We start from the raw sequence: 20,795 nt of genomic DNA on the forward strand, positions 1-20,795 counted from the left end.
TAAGCATCCTTGATGTCGATTGATGCTAGGAAGTCTCCTTGTGACATCGAAGCGATGACCGAGCGGAGAGATTCCATCCGAAACCTTCTGGTGCTCACATGCCTGTTGAGCAGTTTGAGGTCCAGAACGGGACGGAATGATCCGTCCTTCTTTGGCACCACGAACAAGCTGGAGTAGAAACCGTGACCATGTTCCTGAGGGGGAACGGGAATCACCACTCCTTCTGACTTCAGGACGCCCACAGCCTGAAGAAGTGCGCCGGCCCGAGATGGGGGCGGAGATGTTCTGAAGAAACGAGTCGGAGGACGAGAGCTGAACTCTATCCTGTAACCGTGAGACAGAATGTCTCTCACCCATCGGTCTTGGACATGTGGCCACCAGGCGTCGCAAAAGCGGGAGAGGCTGCCACCGACCGAGGATGCGGTTTGGGGAGGCCGAAACTCATGAGGAGGCCGCCTTGGAGGCAGTGCCTCCGGCGGTTTTTTGGGGACGTGACTTAGACCGCCATGCATAAGAGTTCCTCTGGCCCTTCTCTGGCCTGTTGGACGAGGAGGATTGGGACTTGGCTGAGGGCCGAAAGGACCGAAACCTCGATTGTATTTTCCGTTGCTGAGGTCTCTTCGGTTTGGACTGGGGTAAGGACGAGTCCTTTCCCTTGGATTCCTTAATAATTTCATCCAATCGCTCGCCAAACAATCGGTCGCCAGAAAACGGCAAACCGGTTAAGAACTTCTTGGAAGCAGAGTCTGCCTTCCATTCGCGTAGCCACATGGCCCTGCGGACTGCCACCGAATTAGCGGATGCTACCGCTGTACGGCTAGCAGAGTCCAGGACGGCGTTCATGGCGTAGGACGAAAAAGCCGACGCCTGAGAAGTCAAAGACGCAACTTGCGGAGCAGAGGTACGTGTGACCGCATTAATCTCAGACAGACAAGCTGAGATAGCTTGGAGTGCCCACACGGCTGCAAAGGCCGGGGCAAAAGACGCGCCTGTGGCTTCATAGATGGATTTCATTAGGAACTCTATCTGCCTGTCAGTGGCATCCTTGAGCGATGAGCCATCTGCAACTGATACTACAGATCTAGCCGCCAGTCTAGAGACTGGAGGATCCACCTTGGGACATTGAGCCCAACCCTTAACTACGTCAGAGGGGAAGGGGTAACGTGTGTCATTAAGGCGCTTAGTAAAGCGCTTGTCCGGAAATGCTCTGTGCTTCTGGACAGCATCTCTGAAGTTAGAGTGATCGAAAAACGCACTCCGTGTACGTTTGGGAAACCTAAACTGGTGTTTCTCCTGCTGCGAAGCCGACTCCTCTATAGGTGGAGTTGGGGGAGAAAGATCTAGCACCTGGTTGATGGACGCTATAAGGTCATTTACTATGGCGTCCCCTTCAGGTGTATCAAGATTGAGAGCAACGTCAGGGTCAGAGCCCTGAGCTGCGATGTCCGCCTCATCCTCCAGAGAGTCCTCAAGCTGAGACCCCGAGCAGCGTGAGGAAGTCGGGGAAGATTCCCAGCGAGTCCGCTTAGCCGGCCTGGGACTGTGGTCCGTGCCGGAGTCCTCCACGTGAGACCTAGGGGCCACCCCGGGAGCACGCTGCGGTGCAGACCGAGAGGGGCCTGGAGGCGATGATCCAACAGTGCCCGAGGCCTGTGTAAGGACCGATCTGGACTGCAAGGCTTCTAGTAGCTTAGCAGACGATTTGTCCATAGACTGAGCCATGGATTGTGAAAGCGACTCAGAGTTTCTCAGCAAAAACTGCAAACTCTGTCCCTGCCACCTGGACAGGGGAAGCAGGCGGGTCTGCCTGAGCCGAGGGTCCCACTAGTGCCCGAGGCTCCGGCTGAGCAAGTGCAACAGGGGCCGAGCATTGCTCACAGTGAGGGTAGGTGGAACCTGCAGGTAACATAGCTGCACAAAAGGTACAGGTTGCAAAATAACCCTTTGCCTTAGCGCCCTTGCTCCTTGTGGACGACATGCTGTTGTCTCCTAGGAGAGTGATCACTGAGGGTATATAGCCAAAAGCAAAACAACTCGGCCGAACAGAGAAAATATATATATATATATATATATATATATATATATATATATATATATATATATATATATATATATATATATATATATATATATATATATATATCTATCTATCTATCTATATCTATATCTATATATATATATATATATATATATATATAGTGAGGTAGCACGGTCGGCTGCGCAGCAGAAGACACGGGATCCAGGCATTAAGGTTCACAGCACACGGTTTTAATGTCCAAACAAAAGTCCATAACACAATACATGTGCCTCTCCAGCAGAAAACTCAGGGAGTTCTGTTCACTCCCTCACACCCGGCACACCTGCCCTTGTTCCTGATTCTATTTAACCCTTCCTTCAGCCTGTAGGGAAAGAGCATTAACCCTATAGTGGATTTACTTTCTATCATGGAGTGAGCACAACCGGGGCGAGACATACCGGCCGTCATAGATAACCCCGGTCACAGTCTCACATACCCCCCCCCTCAGTTCAAGCGTGCGGGGTTGATCTCCCGCCATCAAACACGGGCCGCGGGACAAGGCATCGGCGTTGCCCTGCAACCTACCGGCCCGGTGTTCAACCGTAAACCGGAAGTTCTGCAGAGAAAGGAACCACCGGGTAACCCGGGCATTCCGTTCCTTGGCGGACCTCATCCAGACCAGTGGAGAGTGATCCGTCACCAAGCGAAACTGCCGTCCAAGCAGATAATAGCGTAGGGACTCCAAGGCCCACTTGATCGCCAGGCACTCCTTCTCCACTACGCTATAATTCCGCTCGGGAGGGGTGAGCTTCCTACTTAAGAAGGTGACGGGGTGTTCCTCCCCCTGAACCACCTGAGACAGCACTGCCCCCAGGCCGACCTCTGAGGCGTCAGTCTGTACTATGAACTCCTTCCGGAAATCAGGGTTGACCAGAACGGGCTGTCCGCACAGGACCTCCTTCAGGGCCCGGAAGGAGTCCTCGGCCTGCGGAGTCCAGCGCACCATGACGGACTTCTTGCCTTTGAGAAGGTCCGTCAAGGGGGCTGATAGTCCCGCAAAATCCTTTACAAACCTCCTGTAGTAACCCACGATACCCAGGAAGGCCCTAACCTGCTTCGTGGTCAGGGGTCTAGGCCACTTCTGGATCGCCTCAACCTTGTTAATTTGGGGCTTAATCACTCCTTGGCCTATCACGTAGCCCAAGTAGCGGGCTTCCGTGAGTCCCAATGCACATTTCTTGGGATTGGCTGTCAATCCGGCTGTTCGAAGCGCGTCCACCACCGCTTGTACCTGTTCCAAGTGGGTCTGCCAATCGGAGCTGTAAATAATGATGTCATCCAGGTACGCTGATGCATACGCCTGGTGGGGTTCCAGCACTAAGTCCATCAACCTCTGGAACGTGGCTGGAGCGCCATGTAACCCAAAAGGCAAGACAACATAGTGGAAGAGACCCTCCGGCGTAACAAAAGCGGTTTTCTCCTTGGCGGACTCCGTTAGTGGCACCTGCCAGTACCCCTTGGTCAGGTCGAGCGTGGTAAAATATCGCGCCTGTCCCAGCCTATCAATCAGCTCATCCACCCGGGGCATGGGGTAGAGATCGAACTTGGATATTTCGTTCAATCTCCTAAAGTCATTGCAGAACCTTAAGGAGCCATCGGGTTTTGGTATTAGGACAATCGGACTAGCCCATTCACTCCGGGATTTTTCGATGACCCCCAGGCGTAACATTGTCTTTACTTCCTCCGATATGGCTTGTCGTTGAGCCTCCGGTACCCGGTATGACTTCAGGCGTACCTTCAGGTGGGGCTCGGTGACAATATCGTGTCGTATCAGACTGGTCCTACCGGGCAGCTCGGAGAAGACATCGGGGTTCTGCTGAACCATCCGTCTGGCCTCTCGCCTCTGTTGCTTGGTGAGGGCTTCTCCAATCCTTACTTCCGGTTCGTCCTCTCCGGAGGTCGCTGGAGCCGGATGTGAACGACCCGAAGAGGAGGGAGGTGGGGAAAAAACAGCCATCAGGCTTTCCCGTTCCTGCCAAGGTTTTAATAGGTTGACATGGTATATTTGTTCAGGTTTCCGCCTACCGGGCTGCAATACTTTATAGTTAACCACCCCGACTCTTTCCTTTATCTCGTAGGGGCCTTGCCACTGAGCCAGGAATTTACTCTCCGCCGTGGGGATTAATACCAACACCCGATCCCCGGGTTTAAAGGTCCGCACGGTGGCTTGTCTATTGTAGGGGCCGCTTTGCGCGGCCTGAGCCTCCTGTAAATGCTCCTTCACAATTGGCATGACCGCGCTTATGCGGTTCTGCATACCTAAAATGTGTTCGATCACACTTTTGTGGGGGGTGGGCTCTTGTTCCCATGTTTCTTTTGCCAGGTCCAACAATCCCCGGGGATGTCGCCCGTATAACAATTCAAAAGGCGAAAACCCCGTGGATGCCTGTGGCACCTCTCGTATGGCAAACATCAAATAGGGAAGCATCATATCCCAGTCTTTCCCGTCTTTTGAGATCACCCTTCTTAGCATGGTTTTCAGGGTTTTATTGAAACGCTCGACTAAACCGTCCGTTTGAGGATGATACACAGACGTACGCAACTGCTTGATCTGGAGTAGCCGGCATAGCTCTTTGGTCACTTTAGACATGAATGGGGTCCCCTGATCCGTAAGGATCTCCTTGGGCAACCCCACCCGGCAGAACACAGCAAACAACTCCCGAGCTATAAGCTTTGCTGCAGTATGTCTGAGAGGTATCGCCTCGGGATACCGGGTGGCATAGTCAACGATCACTAGGATGTGTTGGTGCCCTCGAGCGGACTTTACGAGGGGCCCCACCAGATACATCCCTATCCGTTCAAAAGGGACTTCTATAATGGGTAACGGTACCAACGGACTGCGAAAATGGGTCAGGGGTGCGGTAAGCTGACACTCCGGGCAGGTTTCGCAGAACTGTTTTACCTCCCCAAAGACCCCGGGCCAATAGAACCTTTGCAATATTCGCTCCTGCGTTTTCTTGACCCCTAGGTGGCCACTCATCAGGTGTTTATGAGCCAAGTCGAGGACCCGCCGGCGATGCGGCTGGGGCACCACCAACTGTTCTACCCCCACGCCCCGTATTTCATCTACCCGGTAGAGTAAATCCTGCTTAAGAGCGAAATGGGGGTACCTTACCTGGGCACCGGGAAGCTGTGCCACCCCGTCAACTACTGTCACCCGACTCCGGGCATGTATCAACGTAGGGTCCTGGAGTTGGGCTGTCCCAAACGTATCCAGGGACGCCTCCAACTCCGGGATGGGCTCGACCGTCTCAGCCTCTCCTGCCAATACCTCTAGGGGCGACCTACCGGGTTCACACTCTGTCCCTATCATGGTGACCCCTACGGCAGGTGTCCCGGATTCAGGATTGTAGGGCTCAGGTCCCGGACCAACCAATATCTGAGGGGACTTAGGGGGTCCCCTCCATAAAGTCCAAAAATAGGGCAGATCCCTTCCTAGGATCACGTCATAAGGAAGAGTGTTAAGAAGTCCCACCTCATGTTGCACCTGACCGCAAGGTGCTGTGATGGTGACAATCCCCGTGGGATAGTCGCGGCGGTCCCCATGTATGCAAACCACCCCCACGGTGCGTCCTGTGGCCTTTACTTTAGCCCTCAAGGTGGATCGCACAAGGGTCACTAAGCTTCCGGAATCCAACAATCCTGTAACCGGACATCCATTCACCTGTATTTGGCACAAGTGGGGCTCCGTCTCTGGGGAGACCAGGTCAGCGGTACACACCACCTGAGCATACATTGAACCCCGCCGGGTAACCCCACAATCCATGGGCTCCGTGGTGAGTGGACACTGGGCTTCCATATGTCCCACCCGCTGGCACCGCCAACATCTAATGGAGACGGAAACCCCCTTGACGGGTTGTCGTAGGTACAGAACCTTCCGGACCTCAGGAGTGGCGGCCGCGGCCTCAGACGGGACGGTAGGGGACTCCTGCACCATTGTCAGCGGTGGGTCCTTGGCCCTAGGCTTGGAGGGGCCGGACCGACGGGCGGTACGCAAAGTCTCAGTGTCCCGTATCAAGTCCTGCGTAGCCACATGCCGCTCTACCAGGGACACTAATTGGTCCAGGGTACTCGGGTCACCCTGTCCGACCCACCGTTGAACGGTGACGGGTAAAGTGCACACAAAACGATCCACTACTACCCTTTCCACCATTTGCGCCGGGCTCAGAGTGTCAGGCTGCAACCACTTTTTTACAAGATGCAACAAGTCATAGGCCTGGGAGCGTACGGGTTTGGCTTCCTCAAAGAACCACTGATTTACCCGCTGAGCCCGTACATAGGTATTCACCCCCAACCGAGCCAGTATTTCGGCTTTCAGGGTCACATAGTCAATGGCGTCCTCGGTACAGAGGTCCAGGTACGCTTTTTGGGGTTCCCCCGTCAGATAGGGCGACAATACCTCAGCCCACTGCGGGGTCGGCAGCTTTTCCCGCTCGGCCACCCGCTCAAACACCGCCAGGAACGCTTCCACATCATCACCCGGGGTCATCTTTTGCAACGCTTGTCTCACCGCTTTCCGGACGCTGCCGTCGTCACCCGGTCCCGGGGTTGTTGCTGCCGGTCCGGCACGGATCGACTTGGCCAGGAGAACCATCTGTTCTTGGTGCCTTTTTTCCTGCAATTGCAAGGCTTGCTGCTGACGTGCATTGGCCTGATCCATCTGTTCTTGGAATTTTTTTTCCTGCACTTGCAAGGATTGGAGCAGGTGTGCATTGGTCTGTTGCTGCTGTGCATTAGCCTGTTGCTGCTGTGCATTAGCCTGAGCCAAATGCTTTAGTATGTCCTCCATGGCGTCGCCGGGTTTGGGCTGTAGTATAGCCGCTCGAATCCAGGACATGCGCAGCTGGGTCACCAGGGATGGATGCTACACCTCACCGGCTGTCATGCCCGCATTCTCCACCATATGTGAGGTAGCACGGTCGGCTGCGCAGCAGAAGACACGGGATCCAGGCATTAAGGTTCACAGCACACGGTTTTAATGTCCAAACAAAAGTCCATAACACAATACATGTGCCTCTCCAGCAGAAAACTCAGGGAGTTCTGTTCACTCCCTCACACCCGGCACACCTGCCCTTGTTCCTGATTCTATTTAACCCTTCCTTCAGCCTGTAGGGAAACAGCATTAACCCTATAGTGGATTTACTTTCTATCATGGAGTGAGCACAACCGGGGCGAGACATACCGGCCGTCATAGATAACCCCGGTCACAGTCTCACAATATATACACTTCGGCACCCTAGGGGGACCAGCACCGGGTGACCGGTGTGGCTTACCGACCGCCCAAAGCGATGTGTGTCCACCAGATTCCCTGCCTTGGGTCTCCCAGAGCTGCAGAGCTCGTTCCTGAAATCCTCCACCGGCAGAATGTGTTGTAAAAATGGCTGCCGGAGCTCTCAGGGGAGGAGGGAGCCGTGGGCGGCGACTAGTAAAGTGCGGGAATCTGGTGCCCCACAGTGATCAGTGAGGGGGGGAGGAAACCTAAAGTATGCTCCAGCACTCACTGCCGACGTCAGGTCGGCCGTCCCGCCCTTACCCCTGACTGGCAGGCCCGGGGGCGGGAGTTATGGTACTAGGCCGCATGAAGCCGGGAACTAAAATTAATACCGCGACCGACAAACAGGCGCGGTCGGCGCGGAAGTCCCGGTCGTCACAAAACCAGCAGCAGCTTTAGCGTCTGTGAAACAAGCGCTCCATGCACCGTCCCCATGGGGAGACAGAGTACCTTTAGATGCAGGGCCCTGTCCCTGATGATACAAAGTATCCTGTCCGGCAGATTCCCACAGGGGCTGCGGAGGGAGCCCGGGCCCAGTGAATGGATGACCGGTTAGGATCCCACTTCTCCCAGAGCCTCTAAGGGATGGTGAAGGAAAAACGGCATGTGGCTCCAGCCTCTGTACCCGCAATGGGTACCTCAACCTTAACAGCACCGCCGACTTAGTGGGGTGAGAAGGGAGCATGCCGGGAGCCCTGTGGGGGCCCTCTTTTCTTCCAACCGATAAAATCAGCAGCTGCTGCTGACTAAAATGGGAGCATGAGTGGATGTGTGCCTCCTTCCACACAAAGCATAAAACTGAGGAGCCTGTGATGCACGGGAGGGTGTATAGGCAGAGGGGAGGGGTTACACTTTTTAAAGTGTAATACTTTGTGTGGCCTCCGGAGGCAGAAGCTATACACCCAATTGTCTGGGTCTCCCAATGGAGCGACAAAGAAATTACAGGTAAAAAGAAAGACAAGCATTAAAACAGCTGCAGAGGTGTGTACCACAAGAAAAAAAAAAACATTTACGCTTCGAGTTATGTGGTCCTTTGGAGTGGAAGTTAGTGGCGGCGTTTCAGAGCCATGCTTGGTGAAGGCCACAAGTCTTCTATTTGCTTCATCAAATGATATTTTTGAAAAAAAGTTTGGAATCGATTGTTTTTCTCCAACTTCAGATAGCATCTTCTCAAAACAAGCAATTTCATGTGCTTCTAGGGGTCTGTCAAAGATTAACACAATGTATTGCTCTCCTATACCTACAACAGAAAAAGCAGACAATTAACACACATCAATTCCAGTTTATTTTAATTTGCTTTTCTAATTATATCTTGTGGTATTCGTAGACGTTTTCAAGTATTCAAAGTACTGCGGCATGAAAAGTGAAAAATGAATATTCACCACTAGAGGGAGTCACAATATTTGGTGTCCACTGTTTACCGTATTTTTCGGACCATAAGACGCACTTTTTTCCCCCCAAATGTTGGAGGAAAGTGGGGGGTGCGTCTTATAGTCTGAATATAGGGCTGCGGGGAATGAGGGTGCTGCGGTGGAGCGGGTCATCGGGGGCATGAGCAGGCTGTAGCATCCTGCCGTGACCACGTGGACCCGCTCATTTAATATGCACGCCCATCATCTCTCAGCACTGACAGGTGGGCGGGGTGATGGGCGAGGGATAAACAGCCGGCCCGCATGATCACCCCTGGCAACTGCAGCCTGGAGTGATCATGTGCGGCTGTATTCACTGCCCCACATCATCATCAGTGCGGGGGGGCAGTGAATCAGTACACATTACTCACCGTTCCCCTGCAGCACCGCGATCTGCTCCGTCTCCTCTGGTCAGCTGAATTGTGTGGAGACTAGCGGGGCACACAGCAATGATGTCATCGCTGTGCGCACGTGTCCACACGCAGCCGCCGGCACAGACCGGAGGACATCGCGATGCTGCAGGGGAATGGGGACGGCTCCACTCAGCGACGCTGCCGCTGACATAGACGGTAAGAGGAGCGGTGCTGCAGGGAGTGAGGTGAGGTAAGGTGAGTATGAACATTTATTTTTTTTTTCATGTGCCACAGGATGCGGCCATACACCAGGATGATGAGGGTATATGAGCAGGATAGGGGCTTATTATAAGCAGGCTGGGGAGCACACGAGCAGGCTGGGGAGCACACGAGCAGGCTGGGGAGCACACGAGCAGGCTGGGGAGCACACGAGAAGGCTGGGGAGCACACGAGAAGGCTGGGGAGCACACGAGAAGGCTGGGGAGCACACGAGAAGGCTGGGGAGCACACGAGAAGGCTGGGGAGCACACGAGAAGGCTGGGGAGCACACGAGAAGGCTGGGGAGCACACGAGAAGGCTGGGGAGCACACGAGAAGGCTGGGGAGCACACGAGCAGGCTGGGGAGCACACGAGCAGGCTGGGGAGCACACGAGCAGGCTGGGGAGCACACGAGCAGGCTGGGGAGTACACGAGCAGGCTGGGGAGTATATGAGCAGGACATTACCCCATAATAGTGTCAGCAGCAGATCCTCGCCCCATAAATGTGTCATGACCACATTTTTTGCTTAAAATTTTATTTTCCTATTTTCCTCCTCTAAAACCAGGGTGCGTCTTATGGTCCGGTGCGTCTTATAGCCCGAAAAATACGGTAAATAGTGCACAAATAACAGTTTGTAAAAATGCAAAAAAGTTATTTTTTTAGAGAGAGGCAAAATACCATATGATCACACACACAAGTTGAGTGCACCTCAGGACAAAGCTGTCATGGAAGAGGAGTCAAAAAAATAAAAGCCATTGTGATATTATAAATCAAAGAGGTGACAAGCAGAGTCCAGTCTGAAACAGATAGAAAGCTGCCTTCATATGAAGATAAGAGGCAAGGCTGCAGGGCTCATTTACTACACCGATAGCAGCCGACCACAATAGGAGTTGTTCTATTTACATTGGTTGGGTACCCTGTTTGGTTCATAGGTATATGGCTCTGGGCCACCACTGTGTGATTTGCCCATGTTTTTAACAACATTTTATTGTTTTGGTAATTAACAAGGATTTCATTTTTAGTGATTAAATATTTTGTGTTCTGGTATTTACTCCGTTCTCAGTATAGGTTTATTACTTGGACTACCTTGTTTTGCATGGTCATATCATAGGTTGTCTGTATTAATTTGAATAGGAGGTGTTCCGGAACCATCAGACACCTTCCCGCTACCTCTGGTAACAGCTGATACGCTGGAGTGGAGGGATCTGCACCACCATTGATCAGATATTAATGGTCTATCCAAATGATAGGCAATTAAACAAACAAGAAAGTAGAAGTCAACTCCTTTACGACACAGATTACATGACCTGACCGTCTCATGAATAACTATTGACAGCTGAATTTCTACTGTAAACTATTACTATAACCATATTGCTGTAGGTTTGGGAGTCTTAAAGGCGGAAAAACACAAAAGTTCCAGAGGAGATTCAAGTGATGGAGTAAATTGAGAGAACAGCCTCATAACACAACTGAGGAGCCTTACTTGTAGCCTTGCAGTCATACCATCCGGTTTCATTTTCTCTGCTCATCTTAAACTGTGACCGCAGCTTGTGACAGAGAAATGGCGTACTTTGGAAATAGACTACCGGAAGTTTTCTTGCACTGCACCATTCACACTTTGTCAGCTCCGATGTAGTCAATATTAATTCTTCAGAACCACTTTCCACATTAGCTGCTGTGAAAAGAAACACATAACATTAACTGTAACTCACTCAAAAGTGAAGATCACAACAAAACTTAATATCCTTGCAGAACAAGAAATGTAGCAGGCACTATTAGCCCATAACAACAAGTATTACTCCAAAACAAAGCACAATAGGCTACTTGAGTCAAGGAATCTTCCAAAGGTGGTCTGCATCTAAGTAGATGCACAATATACCACACACAGAGAAGTGAGGTGTGGAAATAAATACTGCAGCTGTTTTACATCCTTTCAAGGAGTTGTCCACCAGTCAAATAAGGGTATGTGCGCACGTTGCTTTTTACCTGCTTTTTACCTGCTTTTTGCTGCTTTTTCTTCTGCGCTGTTTAATGCCAAAATGGATGTGTTCTTCTATTCAAGCAAAGTCTATGGGAATTTGGGTTTCTTGTTCACACTATTGTTGTTCAAAATGCTGCCTTTTTGTGGCAGAACTTTGGTCAAAAACTCAGCTTTTCAAAGAAGCAACATGTCAATTGTTTTTGCCATTTGGGTTTTGCACTGCAAAGCTGAGTTTTTGACCAAAGTTCTGCCACAAAAAGGCAGCATTTTGAACAACATAGTGTGAACAAGAAACCCAAATTCCCATAGACTTTGCTTGAATAGAAGAACACATCCATTTTGGCATTAAACAGCGCAGAAGAAAAAGCAGCAAAAAAGCAGGTAAAAAGCAACGTGCGCACATAACCTAACTCCTTCTCAATCAGGATATAAAATAATTACTTCTACTCACCTCGGATCTGGCGCAGTTCCAACAATGTCGGCACTGGCTCTCCCAGGTCTCCCTGTGGCCAATCTGATTTTTGTGAAGGGAAAGTAAATTGGCTCCTGATTGGCTGTGGGGATCATGTTACATTTTAATGTCACGCAAGTCCTGGGAGAGCCACTGGAGTGTCGTCACTTGCAGTGAATATAAGTGTTATTATTCTACAAGGGGGAACATACTGGTTGAGAAAGGAGGGTTTGTCCGAATAGTGGACAACTTCTTTAGCACTTCCTCTCAGCCGCCAGAAAGCGTAAGAAGAGACGAAACAGTTGAAGCTCAAATACGCCAGTCTTGATGATGGGATGTGCTGGAGTATAACTATCATGATTCATTAAGAGAGGGAGGTCTATTAATAAATCGGGATCATCTGACAAGAGGCATGCGCGTCGCCAGAAGTCCTACTTCAGTCGAAGACTGTCACAAGATCTGTGGTACAAGGAACACTGCAGTTCATTCAGAATATAATGGCGCTAGGGTTGCCACATCCTTGTCCTGTCCCCAGCTCCACCAACTTTGGCGGAGCTGGGAGAAAAAGGATGAGAATCCCAAGTCACAAAGTTTTACTGCAGCTTCGTATTATGCCAAAATGTTATGATTTTTCAATGCTTTTTATGCCAGATTACAGACATAAAAGCTTCGCTGAATTGGGCCCAGTACTTTTTGAAGCAATTAAAAGGGGCTAGCTGGGATTCTGTAGAAAATAAATAAAAATGTGCTTAAGCACTTTCAGGCAGGTAGTTACTAAGTGCTTGCTTATTTTGCCTGGCACAATTTTTTGCAGCCACAGAGCACTCACAGAGCACTCCTGCAGGCAAGTCAGCTGCTTGTGCTGACGTCACGTCAACAGAACAGCTGTTTCTTTTCCGCTGTGCTCTGTAGATGGAGCAGGACTGCTGATGTAATGCTGAATGTCGGCTCCCTGCTGATTAATTAGGGGAAGCGTGGCAATTGGCATCATATGGGTAGTCCTGCCCAGTCTATAGAGCAGAGCGGAAAGAGAAACAGCCGTTCTGTTGACGCGACATCAACAAAAGCAGTCTGTCATAGCTATATGCCCGTGAAGAACGGCTCCGGGCACAACAGGCAGGTATTGAGCTCAGGTATATACAATATAATATGTATGATACATACATACACACATATCCACAGTGTGCATTATATATAATGTATATATTTATATATATATTTATATTAAGAACACAAGAAAAGATACCCCGATTCTAAAGATGTGTTCCTGGGTTCAAATCCCACCAAGGACACTATCTGCAAGGAGTTTGTATGTTCTCCCCGTGTTTGCGTGGGTTTCCTCCGGGTACTCCGGTTTCCTCCCACACTCCAAAGACATACAGATAGGGACTTTAGATTGTGAGCCCCAATGGGGACAGTGTTCCTGATGTATGTAAAGCGCTGTGGAATTAATAGCGCTATATAAATGAATAAAATTATTATTATTATTAATTATTATTATTACTTAGTTTACTGGGTGCAGCAGTTGTGAAGCAATCACAGTTTTTAGTTGTAGCAGAGTTCAGAAAGCCAACCCCAAATACACCATAGCTTTCTCTGTACATGACAAAGTGACAATAGGCTGCGGTTCGACTACAATGCACACGGGCAGCTAGTCCAGTGGTAATAATTTCTTGCTGATAAAACACTCATTGTACTGAAACACCACCAAACAGCCTAATAAGTGAAATTACTGAAATCGGTGCCTCAGCTCCTACTTCATGCTGTCCTCAGATTACATAGCAAAAACCTACTGACAGAGTTTTTTTAACTAAACTAGATGTGCTTGGTAAAGTGAACAAATGTGAACTGCTTACCTTCAAGAATAATCTTAATGTAGTCCACACAGAACTGCAAAACAAAAAAAAAAATAATTTAATTACCTAGACAAAATATAATCCATAATAAAAATACTGTAGCATTTAAGACGACGCTGAACAACAGGGCCCAAACTGTAGAACATAGGAAATATTACCCACAGTAGAGACCTGATGCGGATATGTGTCAGTGGCTCAGCAGCCTACTGATCGGGAGCTTTCTGATGGATAGGGGTTGTCACATAGCCAGAAAGAAGCTGGAATTTGTTTTATTCTTTCCTCCATTTGTATTGAACATCATTTACATACTTGTACAATTGGGCTACGTTCCCATGATGAGCTATTAGTGAGTTTTTGATATTCCACATTTTCTGCACCACTTCTGCTCCAATTCTATAAATTAGTTTTTTAACATGTTTTTTTAATGCTGTGTTTTTTGTCTCTTGCTGATGTTTTAGATAAAGCCGCTTAGTTTTCGATATTTTCTGGTTGTTTGGCTTTGACAAAACCTTATCGATAAGGAAGATATGCACTAGAAATGCATGGATATTTTTTACCTGTGTTTCTTTTTGCATCACATGCAAATCCATAGCGAAAACTGCACATAAAACTCAGCGCACTCACAATTGACGTGTTGCGGATTTGAAACATGCACCGCAGGTAAGTTTAACCCCTTAACGACCCATGACGTACTGGGTACGACATGGATCGTCTGCCGGTAAGCCCCGCCCCCTGCCGCCGATCCACACACATATCAGATGTTATCAACAGCTGACATGTGTGCCTGCTAGCCGCGGGTGGAATCGCTTCAACCCGCGGCCATTAACCCTTTACATTTCGCTGCCAAAATCTGGCAGCGATATGTATATGGGTGCCGCCATGACAGTCACTTACCCCGCCCGTGACATGATCACGTGACTTTCGGTGGTTGCCATGGTAGCACAGGGTCATGTGATGACGCCTGTAGCTAACATGACTCACTTCCTCTCAATGCCGGAATACAGCCGGCATTGAAAGTAAAGCAGCAAATCTGCAGTTCTCAGCTCTGTAGCTGAGATCTGCAGATAGTGCAGAGCGATCGGATTGCTGATCGCTATAGCCCCCTATGGGGACTTGTAAAATAAAAAAAAAAAAAAGTTTTAAAAAATTAAAAAAAAAAAAAAAAAAAAAAAAAAAGTTCAAATCACCCCCCTTTCACCCCATTGAAAATTAAAGGGTTAAAAAAATAAAAAATACACACATATTTAGTATCGCCGCGTTCAGAAATGCCTGATCAAAATATAAAATCAATGAATCTGATCAGTAAACGGTGTAGCGGCAAAAAAATTCCAAACGCCAAAATTACGTTTTTTGGTCGCCACAAATTTTGTGCAAAATGCAATAACAGGCGATCAAAACGTAGAATCTGCGTAAAAATGGTACCGTTAAAAACGTCAGGTCGAGATGCAAAAAATAAGCCATCACTGAGTCTCAGATCCCGAAAAATGAGAACGCTACGGGGTTTTGGAAAATGGCGCAAAATGTGCGCCACTTTTTTTGGACAAGCTTGTGAATTTTTTTTAACCCCTTAGATACAAGTAAACCTATACATGTTTGGTGTCTACAAACTCGCACTGACCTGAGGCATCACATAGATACCTCAGTTTTACCATATAGTGAACAAAGTGAATAAAATATCCCAAAAACTATTGTACGATCACACTTTTTTTTTTAAATTTTTCCGCACTTTGAATTTTTTTGACGTTTTCCAGTACACTATATGGTAAAACTTATGGTTTCATTTAAAAGTACAACTCGTCCCGCAAAAAACAAGCCCTCATATGGCAAGATTGATCAAAAAATAAAAAAGTTACGCCTCTCGGAAGAAGGGGAGCAAAAAACAAAAACGGAAAGTGCCCGGGGGCTGAAGGGGTTAAGCTGAGCAAAATGAATAAAAACTCAGTGAATGAGATTTCTATAAGTCCCATCCTCTTTGCTGGAACTGTACGAAGCTGTGTTTTCGACGCAGCGAAAATACACAGCATCAAAAACTTACCAAAAACTCATTGTGGGCACAAACCTTACACTTCTTTCCAATCACATATTCGGCATTTATCAGTTCCATTCTATTCCTGAGCGGGTGCCACATGACCCCCATTCTGACGATCTGAATCAGAGACCTCTTTTACACTCACCACAACTGGTTCTTTTATTATTCGGTAAAGGGTTCCTATTCGCAGATTCCGACACACCAGGATCATGCTTTCACACGGTTTGACAGCATACTGTAACATGTTGGTAGACTCACTAGGCAACTCAGACATTTTCCGGCGCTTTATAGGAGTTGTTGCAACGGAGTTGCCGAACTGTGAATGAAATTGTGAGAATTACTGCTGACCAACATGACAGACATATGGCATCTCATTCATAAGCTTGTGATAGAAAATCAATTCCTGACTTGTTAAAAGATTGAGCAGGCAAAACTGGACTATTTTAGGAGAGGAAAATTAAAGGAGGGATTATTCATGGAGATACTGTGCTACCTGATCCTTCATTCTCGCTTTCCTGGGGAGAGGCGGGTCAGGCTCAGCTGGACTACTATGTTTGTTATCGACTAAACGATTTTCTCTTAGAGCGGCTTCTACTTTCCCGGATGATGGCACAGGAGAGGAACAAGCGGAATCTGCAGGCCGAGGAGAGATGCTCTCTATCCTGCTGGTGCTTCCCGTGCTAACATGATCTTCATCATCACTAGACAGGATAACTGTTGAAGAAATGACAACAGCTTAGAAAATAAATCAATAAATGTCGATATCAAAGAACTCCTGTGTTGTAGAACCTTTTCACGCATGCTTAAAACTTTAGCAGTCTGATCGATCTAAACTACTCACAAAAAGATGGGATATTTGGCTTGTGGGTGAAATTTATGGATAACGTAAAAAGTTCATGCTACAGTGGTATGGTGATCTCCCTAGCTCAAAAAATGTATTGAAACAAAATCCAACAACAGTGCTGTGTGTTCGTCATATGATGTCAAAATGTGAACATCATGATGAGGAGGGCTGTGTAAATACCAAGTCTAATTGAACTCTGAAATGTATTGGGCGATACATGGATCAAACACCTGTTTTGATTTTTGCCATTAGGCTATGTTCACACGCTGCATCTTTTACTGCGTTTTTGGTGACGTTTTGTCACAAAGATGCACCTAAATGCATGCACTTCCATCCCCCAGCAAAGTCTATGAGATTCCTATTTCACTGTCCGCACAGTGAATCTTTTTTTGGCTGCGTTTCTTTTTGTGTGTTTTGTCCCTGGGTTTCGGGGGACTGGCAATCCCCTGCTGACTCTGGGTTGGTGGGGGATTGATCCCTGGTGTTATCTGGCCAAATGACGGTCCCCATATAAAAGTCTATGGAGACCAGAATCCAGCGCAAAGCGTAGGAGCAAGCGCTTCATACTTACAGAATCAACGGGATGGCTGTCACACTGCTACCGTGGCGGCTCATTCACTTCTCGGGCCATTCATTACATTCATTGAATATGCACTGCTTTCCCTGCCTACCGGCATATGTGATTGGTTGCAGTTAGACTCACCCCAACACTGAGTGACAGCGTGTCTTACGCTTCCAATCATAGATGCCAGTGGGCGGGTCTATATCGTACAGTAAATTAAATAAATTGGCATAGGGTTCCCCCATATTATGATACCCAGCACAGATAAAAGGCATGGCTATAGGTTGCAGCCCCTAGCCGTGGGCTTATTTTGGCTGGGTATCAAAATAAGAGGAGCTGTATGCGGTTTTTTTTTATTAGTTAAAACAAGACGTATAGATACGCCCATATTCATAAAAGGGTTAAGGAGGACCTTTCACCAAAGTTTTCATGATGAACTGGATACAATCCAATAATGGCTGAAGCATGGAATAAAACAGGTTTGTTTTTTTCTAATTTCGTATCTCTGTTGTGGAGATATTACTAATAATATTATAGCTAAATAATGAGTAAAGGTTTTTTTTCTTTAACACTGTGACCACCTGGCAATTTTCCGTTTTCGTTTTTTCCTCCCTTTCTTCCAAGAGCCATAACTTTATTTTTCCGGCAGTATAGCCATATGAGGGCTTGCTTTTTTTTGCAGAACGAGTTGTACTTTTTAGGTTACACCATTCATTCTGCCACATATTGTACTGGAAAATAAGAAAAAAATTCTAGGTGTGGTAAAATTGCAAAAACACAAATCTGCAATTCCACAATTGTTTTTCGGGTGTGTTACTTCCCATGCTTACTATATGGTAAAACTGACCTGGCGTTATGATTCTCCAGGTCAGTACGAGCTCATAGATACCAAACATGTATAGTTTGGTTTTTTATGTAAGTGGTCAAAAAAAAAAAATGTAGAAATTTATAAAAAAAAAAAAAAAAAAAAAAAAAGAATTGCGCTTTTGTCACCATTTTTTGAGACCCGTAGCATTCTCATTTTTTAGGATCTGGGGTTGTGTGAGGGAATAATTTTTGAGTCTTGAGCTGATTATTTTAATTACATGATTTTTGGGTACATGCAATGTTTTGATTGCCTCTTAATGCATTTAATTACAAAGTTGCGACAACTAAAACCCCATAATTCTGGCGTTTTATTTTTTTTTTCCTCATTATGCCCTTTACAGATCAGATTACTTTATTTTATATTTTTGGTAGATTGGGCGTTTATGAAATTGGTGTACCAAATATTTGTGTTATATATAACGGTATATATAATATATATATTCACCGTCTGTCTCTATCTCTCTCTCTTTCCCTGTCTCTCCCACTGACATCATATTACCTCACACATAAGCTTCTTATACTAACATTGTCCTTTGTTCCTAGAGCAACCAATCACAGCTGCTATTAATAAACTGTAGTTTCAGGCTCCATTCAATTTAATGGAGGAATGTTTTTTGCAGAGTAACTGTAAAGCGTGGGGTTAAATATTCCTGTCAAAACATAGTATACGATGTTCCCTGGGTCACACGAGGCGTCTGTGCAAAATTTCGTGATTGTAAATGCGACGGTGCGGATTCCTTTAGTGGACATACGCACACGCACACACACACACACACACACACACACACACACACACACACACACACACACCTTTATATATTGGATATTATACATATATTTTTTAAATGTTTTATTTTCAAATAGGGTAAAAAGGGGTTGAGTTGAACGTGTGCTTTTTTACATTTTTCATACTTTTAAAAACGTAACACTTTTTTTAATGTTTTTATTAGTACCGTTAGGGGACTTAAAGTTGACACACTACAATCACTTGTGCTGTCCAGAGTGATGCTTCATCACCTCTCTGAAAAGCAGAAATGCCGATCCCTGTGAATGCCGGCGCTCAGGAACTGCAACAGTGGGAAGGTAAACAAGTGATGTCCCATGGGTCCAGCGACCGTTTGTACGGGGGAACTAGATGGGAAACGCCCTTGAGGGAAGTCTTGACTTGTGGATTGCAAGCTAGGCGGTATAGATACAATATTGAGATGAAACCTGCCCCTTAAGGGAGCTGAGGGCCAACCCCTTTTGCAACCTGACTGCAAAAAAAAAAATCAAAAATTCTGGGGATCGCCAGAGGCATAGGTTGGACATTAGATTCCCTGCACTGGGAAAGGAAAGTTTTCCACGTACAGTGGTAAATACGGGATGAAGGCCGGCTTTCGGGCACTGTACATGGTGGAGATGACCACGGGAGAGAATCTCGCTCTTGTTAAAAGTCCAGGTCTCAAAGGCCAGGCCTTCCGCTTCAGGGCTCTGGAGTTCTGATGGGAAATGGGCCCTTGGGTCAGCCGGTCTGGGATGCTTACGAGGCACTATCAGCAATTGTACTAATTCGGCATACCAGGCGCACCTGGGCTAGTCCGATGCTATTAGTATCACCGGGACTCCTTCTGCCTTGATCTTCCTGATTACTCGCGGCAGCAGGGGCAGAGGCGAAAAACATGTAAGGTAGACGGAAGTGACTTTAGGAGACTAGAGCATCCGCGCCGATGGACTGTGGATCACGTGACCTGGCTAAGAACGCGGGTACCTTTGCGTTCAACCTTGAGGCCATTAGATCTACGTCTGGTGTACCCCAGCGAGTGCAGATGTTTGGGAACACTTCTGGGTGGAGAAACCACTCTCCGGCGGCCAGGCCTTGGCGACTTAGAACGTCCGACGCCCAGTTCTCTACTCCCGGTATGTGTAACGCTGAAAACACAGGCCCCCGTCGATTTGGCCCAGGTGAGGCTCCTGAGGACCTCGAGATAAGCTGTCTTGCTGCTGGTACCTCCCTGCCGATTGACCTAGGCCACAGCTGTTGCATTGTCCAATTGGACCCGAATCAAACGACCTGCTAGCAGAAGGGGGGGAATGACCTGAGCGCGAGAAAGATTGCGCTGATTTTCAAGATGATTTCTGGGAAGGGAAGACTCCTGGGGCGTCCAACGTCCCCAAGCAGTGTGGAGCCAGTGCGCTGCTCCCCAGACTAAGAGGCTGGCGTCCGTGGTCAGGAGTAGCCAGTCCACTTGGGGAAGAAAAAACTCCCTCTCGATATGGAAGAGGACTGAAGCCACCAGCAAAGCGCATACCTGACTGAAGGTGTCAGGTGAAAAGTTTGTCCAAGGAAAAGGGTCTCTTGTCCCAGGCAGCTAGAAGCGCAAGCTGCAGTGGGCGGTGGTGTGTCTAAGCGAGCAGCACTGCCTCTATAGCCGCCGCTATCCTACCTAGCACTCATACTGAGTCGTATGGAGCGAGAGGAGTATGTAGAAGGCAGTGTACCTCTTGTTGTAGAACGGTCGCCTTGTCTTGAGGGAGAAATATCAAGCCCCGAAGGGTGTCCAGGGTCATGCCCAGGGAGGTGACAGATTTGGACGGGACCGGGGATGATTTGACTGGAGTCAGAAGCCGCCCTAAGCGGGATAGGGTGCCCACAGAGATCTGCACGCTGGTTGAGCCCTTGATGAGGAGGTCATCCAAACAAGGCAGAACAGCCACTCTCCTGGCGTGAAGGGCACTCATGGTGGCCGCCATGACCTTTGTTAAGACCCTTGGTGCTCTGGCAGAGCCGAGGGAAGGGCCATAAATGAAAAAAAGAAGTCCTGAACAGCGAAGCAGAGGGACTTTTGGTGAGCT

The 20,795-nt window shown here is 47.9% G+C and overlaps 1 protein-coding gene across 3 annotated transcripts in view; it reads right to left on the reverse strand.

Moving 5' to 3' along the window:
* SENP6 (SUMO specific peptidase 6) overlaps window positions 1-20,795 on the reverse strand; it is a 213,981-nt gene that overhangs the window by 85,203 nt on the left and 107,983 nt on the right. For all 3 annotated transcript variants that reach the window (XM_075340189.1, XM_075340188.1, XM_075340190.1), the window contains 5 exons: window positions 16,181-16,401; window positions 15,833-16,003; window positions 13,659-13,692; window positions 10,854-11,045; window positions 8,363-8,589 (listed from right to left, as the gene is read on the reverse strand). In XM_075340189.1, the coding sequence (XP_075196304.1) occupies window positions 8,363-8,589; window positions 10,854-11,045; window positions 13,659-13,692; window positions 15,833-16,003; window positions 16,181-16,401 (845 nt within the window). The remainder of the gene's footprint in view (window positions 1-8,362; window positions 8,590-10,853; window positions 11,046-13,658; window positions 13,693-15,832; window positions 16,004-16,180; window positions 16,402-20,795) is intronic.

This window comes from Anomaloglossus baeobatrachus, chromosome 3 (genome assembly GCF_048569485.1).
Source record: "Anomaloglossus baeobatrachus isolate aAnoBae1 chromosome 3, aAnoBae1.hap1, whole genome shotgun sequence".
Classification (NCBI taxonomy): Eukaryota; Metazoa; Chordata; class Amphibia; order Anura; family Aromobatidae; genus Anomaloglossus; species Anomaloglossus baeobatrachus.